Below are 23207 nucleotides of genomic sequence, written 5' to 3'. Positions count from 1 at the left end.
CCATAAATCATAGTTTCAAATATTACACAAATTATTTTATCGTCTTCATATCCTTCCACTTAACTAAACTTGTATCAGAAGAACAAAGAATTAAACGCCTTATTTATTTTCAGAACCGACCGAAAAATGTATAGAAGGCCAAGGTATCGATATACATGGTGAATGTGTGCCGTGTGTGGCGAGCGAGGGATGGATAGTAGACGCAAGAGGACGCTGTGTGTGCGACGCTACGCGCGGCTTCGTGCCACGCGGCGACCGCTGCGAGGAGCGCATATGTCGCGGGGACCACCAGTGCGACGATCGTTCTCGCTGCATCAACGGCACGTGTATCGACGCTTGCAAAGCTGAACCTTGCGGCATATCTGCCACTTGTGACGCCATCGGCCACCGGTCGCATTGTACGTGCATCTCCGGATACACTGGCAATCCGCGAGTGGCGTGTAACACCACGAACCCACCAGTTTACCGAACAGATTTCCCACTGCCCGATATGCAGGTATGAAATAGTTTATGTATTTTTTTTTACTGCCCGTTTCAATAATATTTTGGGGCTCTTATAGAGAAGGTTACCAACACTTATTTGTTTGGAGTTATTATTAATCGTAATTAATACACAACTACAACTAAGCTTATTATGTTGCAAAAAATATTGATAATAATTATCATGTTTCATTTAGGTTCACTGCCTTGCTGATGGCGTTCGAGTAAGCCTTAAGATCAAGGACTTTAATGGAGTGCTATATGTAAAGAGCTACAGCAAGGACGACCGTTGTCGCTTGGCTGTCGATACACCCAAGGATCAAGAGATGATAGTTGACTTTACTGTGCACTTCGGCGAGTGCGGTCTGGTACATGTTAACGTAAGTTGACTTTTAACTACTTTTCGCTTAATTTATTTTAGTACTATGCTAATGTTCTGTATTTCTTAGCGCTTTATCAAAACGAAATGTGGATAATTAATCATATTTTACAGGGTCTGGCAAGCTTTGTTCTTGTCATGCAGAAACATCCGAAATTAGTGACGTCAAATGCAAAGGCGTTCCATATCAAGTGCATATACCAGACAGGCGAACAAAACGTGACTCTCGCGTTTAACGTGTCAATGTTAACAACCGCCGGCACCATCGCCAATACTGGACCACCACCGACATGCTCAATGAGAATTGTTTCCCGTTCTGGCAGCCAAGTTAGCTCTGCTGAGATTGGAGAGAATCTCGTTTTGCAAGTCGATGTGCAACCGTCAAGTAAGATTTAAAGGCTTGAATTTTAATTAAATAAATACTACTTATATTCTAACATAAACTGCAATTTTCATATATTCATGTATTATAGGTATCTATGGTGGATTCGCGCGTAGCTGTATTGCGAAGACGAGCGAAGCTTCTACGAATACGGAAAATGAATACCTTGTGACTGATGAAAACGGATGTGTTACGGATTCTGCAGTGTTTAACAACTGGGAGCGCAGTGAAGACGGCAGCGTACTGCGCGCCGCTTTTAATGCGTTCAAGTTCCCAAGCAGCGATAACATACGATTCGTGTGTAACATACGTGTATGCTTTGGAAAATGTCAACCGGTAAGAAATAAAATAATCAAATAATACTGTGATCAAAGTCTGCCTGCCAATGGACAATGACAGATTATGCCTATACCTATATCGTTAATTTTTTTTTTCTGGAAACAAAAATCACTCAGGATAATGATTAAATTGACTGTTGTCTAAATATCACATGCGTTCCCCAGGTCAACTGTGGCGGTACTGACGCCTTCGGCAAACGTCGTAAGCGAGAAGCCCTTGCGGGTCAGTTCCGCGAAGAAGTGACAGTGGAATCGAACCAGATCCTGACGCTGCAGCACCGCGACCCATCGCAGGTGGCGCGGCAACGCGACGCCGGAGAGGGCGGGCAAGCGGCTGGTGCGGGCGAGGTGTGCGTGTCAGCGGCAGGGTTGGCCGTGGCGCTGGCGCTCACAGCGCTGCTGGCACTGGTCGCCGTGGCGGCCGCCGTGGCGTGCTGGCTGGTGGCGTGGCGCCGCGCTCGCCCGCCGCCGGCGCCGCTGCCGCACCCTGCCGACTTCCCCAATCCGCTGTTCCAGCGCTGAGTACGCTAGTCCCGGCCGCGCTCCTCCGCCGGCACCGGGCGGTGTCGGTCTTCCTCTCTCCTTAACTCTGTGCGCGCCGCCGGAGGACCGCCGGCCGGGGGCGCTGCGAGCGCCGCAATCCTCGCCTCGCGCTCGCTGCGCCCCCAACTTATACTTTATTTTATATTATTTTTTACGTTTTACTTTTACTAATGTGGCATCCGTCGCTCCTTCGAATTTTGTGATATTCATATAAATATTCGAAATCACCATAATTATATTATGTAAAATAAATATCGATTATACTTACTTTAAGAATAAATAAAATGATTAATAATAGTTTGGATTATTATTTTAGTCTTAATTACTGTAAATAATACAACATGGGATCAAGAAATCTGATTTCTTTTATAAAATGGGTAAATAATAGAGATATTTACAACATTTTATCAGTACGTTATTGTTTTAACAATAAAGAGTGAGGCAATATATAACATAGGATTTAAGGGAGGTCTTTTTAAATCGTCATTATGAATAGGAGCTCGTGGCTAAGTAACAACAGTCACGCGGATCTACATATTTCTCCCGTTAAGCTACCTGTCGAGGATAACCATATTGCACATACAGAGTTCCTCCGTGTTTCGGAAGGCACGTTAAATTGTCGATCCCGGTTGTAATTTTCAGAGATCCGATATAAGACTTGAAGCTGACCCCGACTTAGTTGAAAAAAGACTAGGGGAAAGGAAGGAACGACTAGCAGATTTATGTTTATCTCTGTGTCACGTTGGTAGTGTATGCTGCAGCCGTGTAGAGGTCTCGGGCCCAAATCTCGGAACGAGCAAAAAATCGCTTTCTGATTTTTATGTCAAGTTCAGCGATGGCTCGTAGTAACGAAGTTTAAGGTCTCAAATCCGTGTATCTTGGAGAGCACATAAAGCGTCGGTTATGTCTGATACAGTCCCACCGGGCTATGAGAGTGAATGGTATAGTGAGTATACAGCGGACTGTGCACACACTTAGGCGCTATAATTTAAACTCTTGCTTAGTTGGCACGTTGCAATAAAAGTGACCCCCGTAGACGAATATTCGCAGGAAGTACATTATTATATTCGCGGCAGTAATCTAAGCTAATTACATTATTAGGTACCAATTACACTTTTACTACGTTTTACAATTTTGAGTAAATCTCTGTTGACATTGGCATGCAGTTCATCAGATTTCTCGTCATTCCTTAATCCGTTTATCTTAATTTTATGATCTAGTTTTCGTTTGTCGAATAGTATGACGTTTTAAAATTACAAAATAAATATTTAGTTAAGAAATACTTAGTAGGTATAAATAACATATGTGCGAAGTTGTCAGTTGCTATAGATGTCACCTGCTAAATTGTCGTGATCTCGCGGAAAACGCCCTGTTTGTGAATTAATAGCAATGAGCATGTAAATTATAATAAGTGTTAATGTGTTGGTAACGAATAATATATTAGCGACGTAGAGGGGGCACGGTCAACAGTAAAAAGGCTGACATAATATCGTCATTTAGCGTTAACCATCCGTCGTTATCGATCACTGGCATCACAATACTTAACTTTATTTTGTGAAGATCCAAGTAAAAGAGATGTCAAAACATTTAGAAGTAACTTACAAGAAAAAATATGAACCTATCTGGTAAGTGTTTTCACGTTATAAAAGTTTAGCTATCGCTTTCACAACTTCTGGATAAGTATCGGTTAGCTTTGCAAGAGGTATTATGATAGCTTTTCATACATTTGATGTCACTTTGCATATAAGATACCTTACGCTATCCGTGAGTTGAAATCCCTTAGCATAAAAGAAGAAAAAGGATGTAGAGACGATTATTCTTATGTCCGAAATAAAAACCGATGTAGACAACCGTTAGATAACTAGACTAGCTTCATGTTTTGGGGGTCACGGAGCGTAGTTATGTCATGAGGATGTACGATATAATGGGATGGCAAAAGGCGTCCGTCTCATCCGTCCGTCCGGTCTATTTGCGCTCCGACCTCTTTAGGGCGCGGTCAATATAAAGCACAAGAACAATATCACTAGGAGAATTATTTATCCTATCTGCCCAAATATAGTGAAAAGATTATACAATAGTTCGACGCCCACATTTCTAATTTCTGAAATTAAGATGTTCGCTAATTAGCCGCGAATTACAAGTGCTAATAACTCATATTTGAGAGCATTAAGAAGTTAAATATTATTTTTTTCCTAATTTTTCTTATGACACGATTTTTTTGATTGACTTTTTACAACTAGACCACTAGGGTGCAAAAAAGGACCATGAAGGGAATATACTTAAAATATTGATACCTCAAACAACTAAAAAGGGATTTTATTCATTTTTGATAAAAAAATATGACTTAATGAGCCTCAGGCTCAGAAAAAGCCAGATTGGCATAAATCAGATGAAAACAGGGAAGGATTTTTCTTCACACATAAAACGGCAACATAGTGATATTACTGCCTATCCCTGGCAATTATGACACGATAACAGTGAGATTTTAAAGATTATATTCTGAATACAAACGAACTCCATTACTTCTATCCAGAAAAACAAACACTATTTTTTTTTCTTCTTTTTACTCATAACATAGTCCGTTAGTTCTAACTCTATACCCAAAAGTCGATATTAGAAAATCGAATTAAATAGTTATTTATACATCTACATAACTATTTTTGTTCAACCCAACTTTTCCCAACTCGGACCTGTAATATCACCTATATTTTGAATGGTAGACATGCTGCAACGTCTAGGTAGAGCTACTGATACTTATGATACCTATATTTCACATTTCCTAAATGATTAATATCACACATCCTGGCGCTATAACATCATATATCATAGAACACATCAAGTGCTAAATGAATTCAACAAATCAAGAAAAATCAGCAAAATAAGAAAAGTCGCATAAAGTCAAGAAAATTTGAAAAAGCATTGACAATAATATTGGTTTCCATAAATGAACCAACCATAGATTATAATATATAGTTGTTATTGTAGCCCAGCCCTGAGATAAACGCAAGCGCAGCACGATGTCTCATGGCCGCCACGACGCATGCGCGACCCTCCCCCCTTCTTGCGATATGCCCCCACCACCCAGAGCTAGAATCGCACTTTGTTTACCAATTGCTTTACCGCGATTGACGAACCAGTCAGGGCAGTCGGTCCGCCAGTAAAGCCGACCTCGCTCGCTCTCGCGATCGTTCATTATTCACAGTCGCGCGTCGCCAGCGACGCACGCGACAATAGTCTCCGCGTCATGACCCTGTGACGTGATAGTATGAGTAAAAACGATATTCCGACGGAAGCCGCCGCGCCCAGCGTGGCGATCCACGTGGAGCAGTATGACGACCAGGACAGAGAGAGCTCTAAGCTCCTCGATCTGCATGCTCCGGCGCCGATCATAACGCCCTCTGGGCAAATGCGCAAAGTGAAGAGCTTCAGCGATACACACAGAATTCGTGATGTGACCTCGGCCTCTGGTGCAGCATCCGCGCGGTGTCTACGACCTTACGAGCATGTGACCACCTATCCTGAGGGTTCCGACAGCGGGACCAACCACTACGCTCCATCCGTCCGCTCGCTTGCCTCTATTGGTATGGGATGCACTGATGGCCGCAAAATGGTTATAAGACGAGTACCAACGTCGCCCACGGAATTGTTCCATCTAGTTCGTCCTCCTACGTGAGTACCGCTGCGAATGATACATCCTCTGGGTTGCCATTATTCAATTGACTTCTATCAACCGTACACATCTCCCCATCCTCCGTGCATGACGTTCTGTAACAGTGTGTGGCTTATGATTTCCAAGCGATCTTGTCCGCATCACCAGCAAACTTTGTATATCTGTATGTATGGGTGAGTGTATGTAGGTATACATGTATTGTACAGTTCGAGGCAGCATTTTGGTTTATAACCTAACATACCTACTTTTTACCATTGCATACAAAGGCTCTTTTTGTTATAAATCTACAGAGTTTGACAATAATAAGACATGGGTATAAAAATGTGTAACTTAAATTATTTATTAGTAGCATTAATAATAAATAACATACAGTATTGCATACTTCACTTTTGCCTAAAATAACAAAAAAAAAAACAATATAACAAAACTAAATACTTAAGGCTCTTCGAAGAGTGAATAGTTTAGTGTTGTAACTAATAAAAAAGAAATAATTAAATGAACAAACTGAAGAAATTGATGTATAGTATTTTTAAGTGATAAAACCCATATTTTAAAAGCCACATTTTAATGAATAATTCATCGCGAAAGATATCGTTTATTAGTGATTAAAGATTAGGTTTGTATGCGTAAAATTCGATAACATTACTTATTGTAGGTAAATACATCTATATCTTTGGATACCATTTAAACATAAGAGTTGTGTTTATTCACATCACAACTAAATATTTTACTAGTAGTCTAACGCCCGTATTTATAAAGGAGTAATGAGTTGTCTTAAGTCATAGCTCTCTGAAAACATTAGGCAGGTACTTTATAAATATACTTTATAAGTAATTAGGTACTCCTTTATAAATACGGGGGTAAGTATAGAAGGGTTTATATAAATTTAGGACTGGGTATACCTAATATCTTTAGTAATTACTAAGACATGCTCGGATTTCAGTTTATTAGATCTTAATCGATAAAATACGAGTACCTGCAGTACAGGACCTACACTATTTAGAAGTGATTGGAAAAAAAATCTTAAATACAATAAAGCAGTCTAGTACATATTTAACTAACTAGCTGGGTATCCATGAAATCCTTAGTTTATATTTTACTAGCTGACCCGCGCAACTTCGCTTGCGTCACCTAAGAGAATGGGTCAAAATTTTCCCCGTTTTTGTAACATTTTTCGTTGCTTCTCCGCTCCTAATGACCATAGCGAGATGTTATATAGCCTATAGCCTTCCTCGATAAATGGGCTATCTAACACTGAAAGAATTTTTCAAATCGGACCAGTAGTTCCTGAGATTAGCGCGTTCAAACAAACAAACAATCAAACAAACAAACTCTTCAGCTTTATAATATTATAGTATATAGTATAGATTAAGTGACGACAACGCGATATTTCATCTTCTCTAGTAGCTCTACTAAAATAGTTTATAGTTTTTTAACGAACAAACTTAAGGAAATGCAAATATTAATGCAATATTTTTTTTTCTTTTTACTAAAGGAAATCAATAGATTATCCTGCCAATCTTCCAACTCGTATACAGTTGCGTAACGTTTGAAACGGAAGAAGAAACCATGATTTTCATTAGAAAACGATGGTCATAATTTCTAGTAGCTGACTCCAACATAGTTTGGAAGACAGTCTAATGAAAATGGTAATAATTGTATGCCGTATTTCACTATAACAGTATACCTGTTTCTACCCTGCATAAATTCTTTGGTCAACATATTTCTTTGTCTATAAAGAGGCTTTTTACCTGTATTACAAATATTTTACGACCTTTCTTTCTCCACTCATAAAATTGAACATGAATCAATCGTAATTACACAAGCAATTAAAAGAAAATCACGGATTTCTAAACATAGTTGTCAACCCCTGTTTGTTTTTGAGACTCATCAGATTTATTTTACAAAATTTCATTGATCGTTTTAGTTATTAAAAGGTCACAGTAACGTGAATCTCAACTTGTCATAAAATGAGGTTACTATCACCGTTGCCAATCTAGTAAATGATCCTGATTATGTATTGTCATTTACAATCGTACATATACTTACGTACTTATATGCCATTCCATCACTTTAATGGTTACTAAATATATTGTACATAGGTCACCTTAGGCATCAGTCCTTTTTTTCTAACAAAACAAAATATACTAGACAATACTTATCGACTCCTCCAGCGCATAAGGTTGTAACGCCTTTTTTATCGAAAATCCATTTTGTACTCTATCGTAATTACGGTAAGTTGAGTTTAATAGATCCCTGAAATCAGAATATTAAAATAACTTTTAGTGAATGAGTTTTATAAAGGCATATGGTAGTATTTTTTCAAAGTTACCGCGCATAGGGGAGTATTTCGAGGTTCGTACCTCCGATTTCTGGGATCTATTAAACCCATACCCGTATGACTGGTCGCGGATTATTTTGCACTTACACGCCTAGAATTTTATTTTATTTAATCCAAATACATAAATATTAACACTTTATAGTTCTGTTTATTAAGCAATCCTGATTTAAAAACGAGTTCAAATAAAAAAAAAGTCTCGTTTTTAAATTTAAAATACAGTTTGCTAAGTCCAGAACAAAAGTGTGCAATTAATAACGAATTTGTATGAATGTACGTCCCCTCTACGTGTAATAAAGAGTTCCGTATCTCATTACCACGTACTTGCTCACCATACAGAGTGCTCGGATGCACATACTATTCACGTGATAAGCTCTTTGAATTTCACACTCGATTTGTTATATCATTGCGTTCAGTTAAATCCTTTAGGTATAATATGAGTTGAACAATAATCTGTGAATGTGAATGAATTTTCATTCACATTCTGCCTGCCTCCGACCACGGCGAGTGCAACCTGCGCCGAAACGTTAGGCATTTTAAGGTAAAATGCGTGTTCGCGTTAATTTCCGTATTCTATTATACATTAAACATGCGACGCGAGAGTTTAAAAGTTTTCATTGCCTAGAGGCAGCTGTGAGCGATGTGTCCTTCGAATCATATGAATGACATTGAAATTAAAGTCTTCATGCTACGTAATGTAGAAGATGATCTTGCAGTCCCTGAACATGCGTTATGTTTGTTTAATCTTCAAGACTTAAAGAAATCGTCTTTTGGTGATCATTCACTGTCTTGGAAAAACCACTATTCTGTGTTTTCCACTTATTTCAGTTTTATTATAATGTATAGTGTCATTTCCTAATATTATGATACCCGCCGCCCCTTCTAAAGCTTTGCTTTTAATTTAAAATTTCTTGAGGCATACATACTAAATGTAAGTATATTGTTTCCAAGACTTACGTTAATATTCAACGATAACAGTGAATACGACAGCGTTTTCTTGTATATGTACCAATTCCGATTTGGTATTAGGAAAACCACACGTTTTACAGAACCAATTATAATATTTACGCAAGTAGGTACCTACGTAAATGCATTTATTTATGTACATATTTATTAGTAGGTAAATCTACGTAAATTATTATCTTAGTAAACACCGTATTTCCTTCATTTTTAAGGTTTGCAAAATTACAACAGGCAATGCATATATCGACAAGGACTCTAACAAACTGTTCTAAATTATTAAAAATATTTTTGTTATCGATCTGTTCTTATAGTAAGTAAGATTGACTTATTACTGAATCGCTACACTGTACACTCGTAAATATACAATCTTCAAATTATAGGGCCAGTCAATTAGCGCTAGTTAATTGGAGAAAATACAAATTAAACGCTTTTTATTAAAGTAATAAAATAGTTATCATGCCGTTAAGAAGCCTTTTCTTACAATATCTTGGAAAAAAGAACCATAAGAACACAGTACCTCCTCCTTAATGATGTCGGTAAAAACTTGTAAATGAAACGTACCTATGACAACTGGTTATTAAGGCATTTTCATGTTCAGTGTCTATGGAATATAATGTACAACGTCTTCTCTCTCACGTGTGACTCTACATACTAACGGATATAATATTTGAAAGAGTTTTTTCATATTTGAAATCCATATTTTAAGTCACAACATTTAGGAAACCGTTGGGAACACTATCTGACTTTTAATTTTTGCTAACTTAAAACTATTTAGTTTTTAACTATTCAAATGATAAGTAACTCTATTATCCAAAGCAGTACATTAAACCCTTCACCACGGTTCAATGATAAACCTTAAAATTTGCAGTATCATTCCAGTACGATGCTGCAGTCGTTTTGTCAGTCACTAATCCTTTGTAATCAAAATATGCTTAAGATAACAACAAATACACGTTTACTTTATTATCAGCTTACACCGTCCCACAGCTGGACTGAAGATTACTTCATCTGATTCTTATCGACTCTTAACTTTGATAAATCGTTACGTTTTTCACCTAAAATGTTAGTAACACGTTAATCTTTATAATAGTCCATTGACTATTTTCAGAAGAAAATGTACAAATAAAAGGAAAAGAGCAGATATCTACATAAAGTACCTCTAGTTTAAAAAAAAATAGTTTGTCACTACGTCTGTCTTATCGCATTAGTTTAATATTATTGTAAAAACTCTTTCCATTCGAATATAATATAATTTTAGCAGAAAGCTTTGGAGATTGCATCCATATGCATAGAATTGTAGAGTCCTGTACCCATTCTTTAACAATCTACACTTTTCAGCGACTATTTATTTATATCCGAAATCAATTCTTTGTTTAGAAAGCTTATAGCTGTATTATAAGTTTCCTATCAACGAAATCACTATGACTGATAGTTCACAGCATCGCAAACGTAACGAAAAGTGACAACAAGTCCTTTGTTTCTCAGAGCTATCTGATGACGTCACACCGGTAACGTTTGGTATTGTTCATAGCCACATATATTATTTACCGTTTCGCTTACGATCTCCCTTCCTCACTTATTATGAAAATCAAGGTCTCAGCATGGTCTCAGCCACAACCGAGTAACAATCTATGTATTTTGTTACAAGATTATTTCCATTTAATTGCAAATATGATAATGTGATTACATAATTAAGAATAGTAGTCTCGGTGCTTAGTATAAAATTGTTGTCTCGTCAAATAAAGTAATTCTTTAAACCGAACTATTAAATTGAACCACCATTAATATACTTTAGAAGAACTACTATTTCATAATATAAGGAACCACAAAAAATGCAAATGTACAACAAGAAATTTTAGTTCCTGGAACTTTCCCAGCCGGACATTGATGAGTGTGTGATTAAACTATGACAATGTGCTTCTTGTGGCAATCCGAAAATCCTAAGAGGCTTAAGTTTATAGGGAGTTTTGGTCGTGTGACCTTCACGCCATGAGCCGATAACACTGCAATGCTGCTATCTTTTCACACACACATATCAAGCATACGACATGGATACGACGATTGATCGTGCGCCCGCGCCACTCGGCCTTATCACTGCCTAGTTGATAATGATTTTAAAATACGTTTGCCTACTTACGCGCTGACAGCTGAGGATTAATTCTTTAAATTGTTCATGCATACATTAAATATATTTTAACCCTAAAATATATGATCTAATATATATCAATTAGTAAGTTGGTAGTAGTATAGATATTACCTTTGATGGCAACAATCATAAACTGAAATAAACGACTTTTTAGTACCTGTCAATTATATTACACAAACTAATTTCTTTATGTAATGCGGTTAAAGATCAGGTTTCTTAATTTATATTTATTTTGCACTCATTTTGTACATTAGGTAAATTATTAGATTAAAGACTACTATATTAGTGATAGAGCCCGACACCTCTAGTTCATACAACTGTATGTTACATTTTTGTCTGTCATAAATCTTAATTGTCACACCAGTATGCAAATGCAGCAACTAAGTTAAAACAAAGGGGTAATAAACGTGATAACTTATAATTATTGCAGCTCTACTTAACTGACACATACATATGTACCAATATGACGTAGCAACGCCCGGGTACAAGATACATTAACTTCTATATTGTACATAATATATGTTACGATAACCCTAAACGTTCTCACATTTGAACTATTTGGGTAGAGTCTTTAAACTAATAAAAGTAATTAATGATAAAATTACTAAGATATGAACAATACGATGGGCTTACACAAAGTAAGTTTAGCTAATAGACACTAAAATTACATGACCATACCTTTCAAGTGGTTAATAAGTTATTGTAGAGATTCTGAAATGATTTTCTAACGGTTTAATATTATACATCAATGAATTACTTATAATAAGTACGTGAACAATGTAATACTCCATTCAGTTGTTTTTAATAGAGCTAAACTCAAACGACCATGAACAATTTTCTAAACTATAGTCTGTTGCCCTTGAAATTAAAAACGTAAGTACTCGTTCATTTCATAGCTATCGTTAAAAGTAGGTAAAGCCTTTGAGCTGTGTGACGTCACGTTAATCTCCCGTCATTGTAGATCATTCATCATTAATCCAAACAACTCTGTTTATTATGTACACTTTGCTACATATCATGTTTGCTGAAGAATCCAATCCTTAAATAGCCACGTGAAAGGAAAATGCCAACATAAAATAAATAATTAAATGCAGAGAAACGATTGCTTTCATCCAGCCAGTATTACCTTCACTGTCATAAAGTTCGTTATCTTTTTATATTTAATTTAGTGTTTGAATCTGGGTAAACATGTCACTTCACATAACACTCATTACACATGAAACTATATTTTATCAACGACATGTTGATTCTCTTTTATACTTTTAGAATTCTTTCATACAAATATTTGCGGATTTTTTTATAATCTCACATCGCGATTTGCACAAGCCATAAAACCATGTTGTACTATTTACCAGACTCTAATTGGCATTTACGCGATTGTCTTTTGAGTTTTACAACCTCTCTAAAAACGTGCGACCCTCAGGTTTATGAGCGTAATGAGTGTTTAAAATTGCAAATGTTTTTTTATTGTTTAGGCCACCTGATGAAGATACAGCATCGCACGAGAGTGATTGCGAGGAAGAAGAGGAAGACACGACAGCCCACCTGAAGCCTCGCCGACCGTTCTGGGCCAACAAAATACAATTTGTGTTGGCTTGCGTCGGTTACTCCGTCGGCCTGGGAAATGTTTGGCGGTTCCCATATTTGTGCTACAAAAGCGGGGGAGGTAAGAGAAATAATCTTTTAAAACTGTTTGGACTCTAGGATCTACTATGATAAAAATCAGAATAGGGAAAAGAATCGATAAAACGGACCAGTATGATCGCTAAACTCATTGCCATTTTTATTTATAGTTCATAAAATCTTATAAACCTCATAATTTGCTAAGCCAGATAACGTCATAGATTTTATTAACAAAGAGGTAAAGGTGTCTTCATTTTATTTTGTCAGTGATATTGTTTATTGCATCACACCGTTTTATGTTCAATGTATTTCAAATTGATTGAGGAAGCTGGAAAACCACGATAACGAGTACTCTATAACAAAATGCTCTTGTTATTTCCAGTACAATGATATAATTAAATGTAAAACAGTAAGCGTAGGTGACCACAACACACGCTGTGACGTTTTCTCTGTATAAATATATCAACAAAACATTATTATTTGTGCAACTAATACCTAAGTAACAAAAATAGCTGCACCTAATTATTTAGAAAAATAGGAGTAGTTGAACTACCTTCCTTACTTTCTACAAATTTTAGTTAGAGAAATGCAATATTTTTATAAGCGTCCATTAGATACTTAACTTGTATTTGGTATTTTGGAAGCAAGTGACATTTAACCAGTTTAATACACTACCGACCCTTAACTACTCACGCGTGGCTCTATTCTTTAGTGACGTCAGCAACAATTCACTCACAACCGATTGGAAAATACACGTATTACACTATATACAATTTCAAGAAATATTTTGTATATGCTTTATACACATGGTACTTTTTGTTTACTCATACAATTTCAATATAATATTTTCGTACTAGTGGTCAGGCAACGTCGACTCGGCTTCTGTAAATTAACTCATTAAGGCGACAAAAACACGATCGTGCTCGTCGTGACATTGCATTAAGTCGCTACAAATTGTTGACCACTTTACACATACCTAGTAAAAATTACCTAAGCACGAAATATATACACAATTGAGATGACCGTGAGGACATCGATTATGTTTTTATCACTTATATATTAATATAAATAACCGGGAAATTTATCGCTAAGGAAAATAGCAGCGCGTCGCGACTTCGCCGAGAAAATATTGTGAATATTTTTCAGTTGTTATTTCCAGAATAAACTCAAGTATACCTGCATATACCGTGCAATAAACGTATAGTCTAGGTGAGGCGCCTCAATATTTCTTGTAATAATGCGTCATAATTAATAGTAGTAGATATAAAGTGCCATATCTATTGTGCATTTGTTTCCGCAGTATACATGCCATAGATTACATAAGTATATACTTATTACGTTATTATTTATAGCTATGCAATAAATATATCACAAAATAATTATAGATAATATAAAAAATAAATATCATAATCTCATATCTATAACCGGAATCGGTAATAATGTTAAAATATGTAATGTACACTTATGTGCGAGATCGTGGCTGTTTGTTTGTGTCGCGGCGTGCTAAGAGATGCTGGTTGACACGGAGGCAACAACTCGAATCAATAACACTACAATGTGGTGTGAATTACAGCTGATGCTTACAGCAAACTGATACTTGACACCGCACAGACGTACTTGCATGATATCAGATGATTTATTGCCAGATATATAGAAATCACTGCAGATATATTTTAGATGACATCAATTTATACATACGTACAAAGAAATTTACTGCGTAGGTGTGTGCTTGCACATGTAACAAGCTAGTATTCGTGAAGTGCCACATTATGTCTATTTATATACTATAAGTATGCGTATTGTAAGGCTCTGGTAGTAAAGACCTTAAGAAATAGACGTAATGTTGACGTAAACAAAATCATTGACAAGACAACGTCTAGCCGAACTTAATCCTAGCTATAATACGGCTATCTAAAGGTAGATTTACAGAAATTTTAAAATTCACCTAGTCGCAGCATATATTTATACAAACAAACATAGTTTCCATATAAATCTAGAAATCTGAATACATTTTGTAAATGAACACCATGAGAAACGAATTAACGTGGCATGTAGAGTCGTGTTACGAGAACGAGATAAACTGTTCAACGTATATACGTTTACTCATGCATGTTGACTGCGCATGCATCTTGAACTGTAACAGTAATATGAATAACTCAGCTTATGTAAAACATCAAATATCTAATTACTGGGAAGAACCTTAGGAAGCTGCTTATAACAATACGATAAAAGATCGAATGCCGCTCAGACGTCTTATCGCGTCTCTTGTTACGACATTCCAACAAAATAACGCATGAAATTTCTACGAAATAATGCACACCTTAGCAATAAATACTTATAAGTACAGCGGAACACTAGAACTCATCAGACAAGATAAAATACTGAGTCATAGAAATAATCAATTTGGTTGAACTTTATCACAGCGTACGTTTACGTTTGCCGCCGTTTCTTGTAAATTTCGGCGGTTATATTCTTTGTATTTGTTATCTTTTACCCTTTTTACCGTGTATATTACTCACCACAAGCTGAGTAATCACATCTTTTTTGCTTATCGCCAAACCTAGTACATCGCTATTTACGTCTCACTACCTACATAGGTAGACTACATAATCGAATGAGCAAATGACTAGACTAATTACGCTAGTTCCTGTGGGTCAATTATTGGTATCAAGGATACAATTGGCTCAATCATGAACGAAGTAAGTGAACAGTCAAATGTAACTAAAGTAGATTTCGTGTTCACGAACTTAAAAAATATTATATCTTTAGAAGTGGTTGCAGATGTTCTCCAGATGTCACCATTAATTAAATCTCACGTGGGGTGTTAAACAGGATTAATGAATTTGACATTCTTAATACACAAAAGATCTTAGCATGAATTACGATGTACCTATTTAAAAAATGCATTATAAATAACTATAACAGTCTCTGTTCGAATGTAAAATGTAATATCATGTAACCTACATCATTATTACACAAGTGATAAAATCTATTCTAACCATTTTAACTCTACCTATTCATAAGCAATCATTTGAACAGGTGGCTCCTAAATAGGCCTCGTAGACCAATTTTTTGTTCGTTTCATTCAGCTGTGCGATCAATGAACAGATTACGAAAGTACTGTATGTAAATTTACCGTATCGTATATGTACTCCAATTAGTTCTTTACTATGTATTTATATTGTTCTTACTTGTTAGTCATTTCTACTCCCCGAGATATTATATGATTTGATTATTACAAGTCAATTGTGTTAGAGATTTCGGTAGTTTATGATTTCCACTGGAGTCGAGATAGTCAAAAAAACATTGTCAAATATGCTTTATTTCATAAACTTTAACAAGCATTTGAAATCGCCAAAATAAATTGATTTGTAATATTCCGATATCTAATTGAATTAAATATTGTTTCAGGGGCATTTTTAATACCTTACTTCATAATACTCTTAGTATGTGGTGTGCCAATGCTTTTCATGGAATTGGCTGTAGGCCAATACACGGCTCACGGACCCATTGGTGCGCTCTCACAAATCTGCCCACTTTTTAAAGGTGAGTTCTTTATAATTGTTAATCTCTCTGACATACATTTTAAATAGATAGTACCAACACATAGTGTTGAAGCTACTGTTAAAAGTGAAATTAAAATTGTATCGATTTAACAGTTTCGACCTTATTCCTAAAAAAATAATGATTCATTTCTCAAATATATAAATCGAATCATATAACTTAAAAATTACTTGGTAATTTGAATTAAAATATTCCCTTGCTTTTTTTCTGCTTATAAATCAACGTCGTTCTTTATTGCACAAAAAGGAGATACATTAATCTTCAAATGCAAGGTAACAAATAAATATTAGTCATTAATATCGTTTTATATTTTCAGGTGCTGGCTTAGCAAGCGTAGTGATCTCATTTTTAATGTCCACATATTATGCTGTTATAATTGCTTGGGCGATATACTACTTCTTCACGTCGTTTAAAACAGAAGTGCCGTGGGCTAGTTGTTCTAACCGCTGGAATACTCCACAGTGCTGGGTTCCAAATCACAATCATACTAAGCCAAATGGATCCCAAACTCCCACCGAACAATTCTTCGAGTAAGGTTTCGCAATTTTGTTGCTACTTTCAACTAATAACTATATTTTTTTAAGACCTCCTAAATCGTCTTCGTCATTTAAATTGTTCTGCAAGAAAACTGAATGAAATGTTCAGTAATAAATCACGTCCATAAATGTTCAGTCAGTGTAAGAATGGGAGGGGTAATTTTAAGGTATTTTATAATTAAAGCACTGGACAAATTTACAATGTAGAGTTGAAGCGATTAGTACTGAGATCTGACCACAAGACACGTGGCAGTTATCTAGTCGTTACTAGCATTACAGCCATTTATTAAACAGTGGTCTCTACAACTACTTTATTTGCGTAAAATGCTGTATTAATATTGCATTTCTGCACAGTGAAAGTTGTTTAAGTACTAGTTTTCTACATTCAGTACTTTAGACGATGCAATTAACATATTGTATCTATTCATATTAATTACTGGCTTGTTTTGTTATTATTTTTATTATTGAGTTACACGTGAGAGCATTCCTCACCAGTCACTTCCTATTTCTTTATCTTTTCGGTCGTAATCGCTTCAGCGATAATACCTATTTTAAGAAATATAAGATGTATTAAAACTACCTTAACTTATCTTTCGTTCCATGGCGAGTTCCGAATAACTATGAATAATACGTGAACTCAATATGAAATGCAGATAAAAGATCCTCAAAATAAAGTTGACAGTCATATCCTTGTTTTTTTTATGTGGTCTTATTTTTCTTCCCTCCTTCACAACACAACCTAATTTTGCTAAATGTATGTACCTGCGTAGACTAATGAAATCGTTTTCATGGGTTATAATTATATACTTTTATCTTTCAGAAAAAAGGTACTGAGCATGAGCCCCGGTATAGAATATCCTAATGGGATGCGGTGGGAGCTGGCAGCTTGCTTGGTCTGTGCTTGGGTGCTAGTCTACTTCGCCCTGTGGAAGAGCATCAAATCCTCCGCCAAAGTGCGCTATATCACAACAACACTACCTTTTCTACTAATTATAGTATTTTTGGGACGCTCATTGACACTCGATGGAGCTGACGGAGGCTTGCGATTCTTCTTCAAACCAGATTGGGAACTTCTAAAGCAATCGAGACCATGGGTTAACGCTGCATCACAAATTTTCAACTCGATAGGAATTGCTTTCGGCTCGATGATAATGTTCGCCTCTTACAACCGATTCGACAATAATTTCCTCCACGATACTGTGGCAGTGTCGCTCATCAATGCTGTTACGAGCCTTATAGTGGGCATTTTCACTTTCGCCACTATCGGAAATATTGCTTTTGAGCAAAATACTTCGGTTAAGGATGTCATTGCCGATAGTAAGTACAAACACTTGAGACTTATCTACTAATTTTATGATTGAATGGTAATTACATTATTGTTTGTTTTGTTTTCAGGCCCCGGCTTATTATTTGTTGTATATCCTCAAGCTATCGCAAAAATGCCAGCGTCTCAACTATGGGCGGTACTATTTTTCTTCATGTTCCTATGTCTTGGGCTTAACAGTCAGGTAAAGATTGGCAAAACTTAATAAATCATAGAAAAGAAGAAGATAGGTATATCGTACATCAAACTAATCTCTATTTTATCAATTCCAGTTTGCCATAGTTGAAGTGGTGGTAACATCAATACAAGACGGGTTCCCGGATATGATACGAAAAAGACTTGTGTATCACGAGCTCTTAGTACTATGCGTGTGCGGAGTGTCGTTAGTGTTCGGACTACCGCATATAATACATAGTGGGATATACTTCTTCCAACTAATGGATTATTACGCCGCGTCGCTGAGCATCACGTATCTGGCGTTCTTCGAAGTCGTCGGTATAGCCTGGTTCTACGGCGTCGGGAGACTATCCAAAAATATTAAACAAATGACAGGTTCGTACGGCTTGTGTCTATTAGAATTTCATATGGGCTATTTAAATGCTAAAGATAAATGACCGCATAAATTAGCGCAAGTGCTATTCTTTTGTATTTAAAACAATGCTTGTATGTGCTAGGTACCATGGATTACGTCACACGGGATATCCTACCATTGGCTCCCGTGGAACGTGCGCAACATCCGTTTTTGTCAGAGATTTTTAAGATAATGATTATTTGTGTTGCACATTTAACCAAATAATATTATGTAGCAATTATGACTCAGCTATATAGTAGCGTTATCAGCTGTTATAATTTACCACACCCTGAAGGAACACTTTATCGGATAATCGGATATAATAAAATCCACGATACGACATGTGACATTCAACTTGTCAAGTTCTGCATTAGGCCATCAGTAGGATTCCGATCGTGGCGATCTGCCGACACAAAAATAAAACAACAATATCACATGATAAATATTTCCTCACTTAATAAAAACATTGGCACAAAAAAATGTATTTCCCCGCAGAGGTCATATTTTCCTTATTTTTTGTTGAATAGAGATTAGTCTTTAAGAAAAACAAATAGAGCTAACAAAAGTTTTACCAAAACTGAAATTCCGGGCCAAATTCCAATATCCTGGGCGATACGGACAAAAGACAAGCACACAGACCTCTATGCCATGCGCTCTATTGGATGCCGTCAAACAAATAATGTGAATGCCCTTTTAAGTGTTTAGGCATAAATATTACAGAAAAATGAGTTTAATATAATGATTGTTATTGACACGATGTAGTAACTGGTAATAAATACACACTTGTTATGTATAAATAAACTGTTGACTTACGTATTATTTACAGTAGTTAACAGCAGTTACTGAGTATCTGAATACCTAGGTGGCGTTTAAATTTAATTAAGTTACAGAGACCAATATTAAACGTGAAACTATGATGTGAAAACTAGTGTTGGTTTCGCACAATCGCACAGGGGATTGACACGATTGATAAGGCTTTATACACGCGGCTTAAAAAACATTAAAAATTAAGAACGCTTTCTTCCGATAAACGAGAGTTTATACGTATTATCACTCTCCAACAAAATAACCGACTAACCCCCTGTTTCTTAGGTACATTTAGCGGTGGTTTATCTGTAAATGTACTTATAATGTTTCTATTCTGTTTCAGGTCGCAGACCGTCATTATACTTCCGAGTATGCTGGCTAGTGGCGACACCAGCGTTGTTGCTGGCTCTATGGGTGGCAAGTCTGGTGGACTACACGCCGCCGAGCTACCGGCAGTATCAGTACCCAGCGTGGGCGCAGGCGCTCGGCTGGATCATTGCTTCTCTCTCATTATTATGCATACCAGTCTATGCCGTCGCCGTCATTATTAAATCGCCTGGAGACACTTGGGGAGAGGTATGTTATACACGTTTAACACTTTTGTTTTGTCTAAAAATAACTGGATATACTTACCGAAAGTTTATCACGGGTCACCTATTTGATAAATAGTATTGTGCTGTTCAAACGTTGAACCGAAACAGTTATGAGCAAAGAGACAGGCTCTTAAATTGACTTTCAAGAGTATTTTTTAGTAAATGTGTTGCGGTAAAATGGAGCGCAATATTTACATTAGAAATTCATTTTTTTAATACGAAATAAACCACACGCTAAATACTTATTTGTAATTAATAAATAATTGTGTGTCACTAGTTTTAAACTAGACAGTGACTGACACGGTGTAGATAATATCATTGTGATAATTAACTATCATTAAGAACTTGTTTATTTATGTAAAGAACAACGAACTTTTTTATCACAGTTATCTAGATGCTTTGTATATAGAATTATGGATTTTACAGATCACTCTGACGGCTTTATTATTTATTTCGTTTAAAAATAGCTTCTTTATTAAACAAAGAAGTAGGTAGGCGTTGCAGAAGTAGGTACCTATCTAAAAACATGTTTTGATATGCAACAATCTTTGCACTACATCAAACGATGATTCACTCATAAGTATTAAGTACTAGTAGGCCTAGATCTACTTAAATACATTTCGTACCTTTACTAAAAACTTTGTTCTTTGTTTTCAGAAATTTAGGAACTCAATACGACCTACGTCTCTATGCGAATGCGGCGTAAACGAATGTGACATATGCTGCTCCGAATCTGATCCCCCAGAATACAAAACTGCAATCAACTAGTCTGAAAACACCTAAAGAACGTTATAGAATAAGCACATACCTACTTTCTACAAAGCATGGAATACACTTTGATATCAAGAATAAACAACACAGTGAGATAGTAAAACAAGGCGTTCCATCATAATTATCATTTAATTTACAATGAGACAGCACTCGACCTAAAATAGTACTAACCAAGTAGCGGATGACACAATTTCTCAGTCACCACAATTTACGATCTAAACTGAGTGGAGTGGCAATCGTACATATTCAGTGCTATTACTGCCACATAATAATATAATTGTATGCGTATATCATCAGTGTATATACGAATCAATTTATTACCTTTGATACGATATACTTTCTGTACAAAATAAAGGTCAGCGCCTCCTTACGCCGATATGAATTGTTCAAATCTTTCGTCTTTGCAATCTTACCACGTGTGTCAGGTAAAACAAATTATATTAAGCTGACAATATAAACAGATTATTGTATAATCGTAGGTACCTATGTAGGTTGTAGAGCCCCAACAGAACCAGTATTAAGTTTTATTTTAAGTATTAGAAAATTTAAACGAGAGCGTTATAGCTTGTCTAATAAAAATATCTAGAATAGTACGTTTCCTAAAACATTTGTGATCAAAGTCATTCCATTAGAAAATGTATCTTAGATAATTTAGTTTAATATCTATTTATTCGTAGTAAGTATAATTATACTTAGCAATAAATATACAATTCGAATGAGAACTTAACTCATATATGTACTTTATCAATCTCACTGCGTTATTAATAGAAATCTTATTATATCTACTTAATTCTCTGTATCTTCCTATCTATACCTACTTAGGTGAGCATAGTTCAATTTGTATTCACCTCGGGAACAAAATTTCCAACAATAAATATGTTTTATACAAACAAAATATAACAAAGTACAATGTAGTTAAATATGTGAAGTGTAAATAAGTGACTATTTGTAAATAAACGAGTATCCAACTTGTTACTCTAGCAATAAGTTATATTAATAATAAAAATATATAAACGACAGTCGTGTTTCAATTATAGATTGTGATAATATTAGCACGCGCGTGCCTCAAATGTGTATTGTCCTATACAGCAAAAGGATGAATAGCTAGTAATGTAATGTCTTAGTAGAAAAATATTCTCCTAACCGATATTTGGCCGCTGCGGTCAGATTACGCACTTACAACTAGTCAGTTGTTCATAGCGGCTAATAATATAAGTAATACAGGTATGTATCACACTATTTTCCAAGACCTCCATAGACGTTAGGATATCAGACTCTAGTTTATGTCCTCTTTGAGACGCGGTCTGGGACACCAATTTGGTCTGACTCTAGATTCGAACCAGTAACATTTTCGCAACAGTCGTATTCACAACCGCTATGCAACAGAGGCGATTCTAGTGATCGTAAATGTCATGTATCCTGATGTTATCCATACTAATATTATAAATGCGAAAGTAACTCTGTCTGTCTGTCTGTCTGTCTGTCTGCTACTCAATCACGCCTAAACTACTGAACCAATTTGCATGAAATTTGGTATGGAGATATTTTGATATCCGAGAAAGGACATAGGCTACTTTTTACCCCGGGAAAATGACGCATTTCCCTGGAAAATTCAGGTGGCGAACGAAGTCGCGAATAATACATATTATAATGACATTAAATTAACAAAATCCCGTTGTCATGGCAACTGTTTTAATGGCGGATATGCCTTAGCGCAACTTTGTTATATTAAGAGATATAAATAATTTTAAGAATATTTTTCGTGAAAAAAAAGCATATTTTATATCATCACGCTACGACCAATAGGAGCCGAGTAACAGTAAAAAGTGTTACAAAAACGTAGAAAATTCTGACCCATTCTCTCTTATGTGACGCAAGCGAAGTTGCGCGGGTCAGCTAGTATTTTATAAACGACGTATGTAGACACTCTGTGATATCATTGATACGCATGTACCTAAAGTAGGCATAAGTTCTGTTATCTATAAAAAATATGCGAGTTGCATAATAACCCAGCGTACATGAAACCACTGCAAGTTTATGACAAAACAGTGTGAATCCTTGCGTCATACTTATTAAATTATCAAACTTGTGACTCATCAGAAATCGACCTACTCGTGAGATGCGTAAGTGCGTCTTAAGCACATTGGGACCACTAAATCTTGTAGATAGACCGAATTAC

At 36.0% G+C, this 23207-nt stretch overlaps 2 protein-coding genes across 3 annotated transcripts in view; both read left to right on the top strand.

Annotated features, from left to right (window-relative positions):
* dpy (fibrillin-like protein dumpy) overlaps positions 1–2419 on the top strand; it is a 100993-nt gene extending 98574 nt beyond the window's left edge. Inside the window, exons 130-134 of the mRNA XM_076113472.1 lie at positions 114–496; positions 678–860; positions 974–1244; positions 1333–1577; positions 1745–2419. Coding sequence (XP_075969587.1) covers positions 114–496; positions 678–860; positions 974–1244; positions 1333–1577; positions 1745–2101 — 1439 coding nt within the window. The 3' untranslated portion in view covers positions 2102–2419. The remainder of the gene's footprint in view (positions 1–113; positions 497–677; positions 861–973; positions 1245–1332; positions 1578–1744) is intronic.
* Positions 2420–3464: 1045 nt separating this feature from the next.
* ine (solute carrier family 6 member inebriated) lies at positions 3465–22045 on the top strand. 2 transcript variants are annotated; one of them, XM_076113471.1, is made up of 9 exons: positions 3465–3747; positions 12715–12905; positions 16274–16408; positions 16743–16956; positions 17783–18279; positions 18358–18470; positions 18559–18838; positions 20008–20240; positions 20915–22045. In XM_076113471.1, the coding sequence occupies exons 1-9, from the start codon at positions 3698–3700 to the stop codon at positions 21023–21025; spliced, it is 1824 nt and encodes a 607-aa protein (XP_075969586.1). In that variant the 5' UTR covers positions 3465–3697; the 3' UTR covers positions 21026–22045. The 2 variants fall into 2 exon arrangements, with proteins under 2 accessions (XP_075969586.1, XP_075969585.1); XM_076113470.1 differs by lacking the exon at positions 3465–3747 and adding an exon at positions 5232–5791.
* The last annotated feature ends 1162 nt before the right edge of the window (positions 22046–23207 follow it).

Source organism: Anticarsia gemmatalis, chromosome 4 (assembly GCF_050436995.1).
Source record: "Anticarsia gemmatalis isolate Benzon Research Colony breed Stoneville strain chromosome 4, ilAntGemm2 primary, whole genome shotgun sequence".
NCBI classification, from domain to species: Eukaryota; Metazoa; Arthropoda; class Insecta; order Lepidoptera; family Erebidae; genus Anticarsia; species Anticarsia gemmatalis.
Note: the sequence above shows the minus strand (reverse complement) of the source record. Positions and strands in the feature narration are given on the sequence as shown.

Excerpts from the sequence above, each read along its gene's own strand:
- ine (XM_076113470.1), top strand. The coding sequence starts at position 5,388 with ATGAGTAAAAACGATATTCCGACGGAAGCCGCCGCGCCCAGCGTGGCG. Across the intron at positions 5,792-12,714 it reads CATCTAGTTCGTCCTCCTAC|GCCACCTGATGAAGATACAG; the intron begins GTGAGTACCGCT and ends TTTATTGTTTAG. Across the intron at positions 18,839-20,007 it reads AAATATTAAACAAATGACAG|GTCGCAGACCGTCATTATAC; the intron begins GTTCGTACGGCT and ends ATTCTGTTTCAG.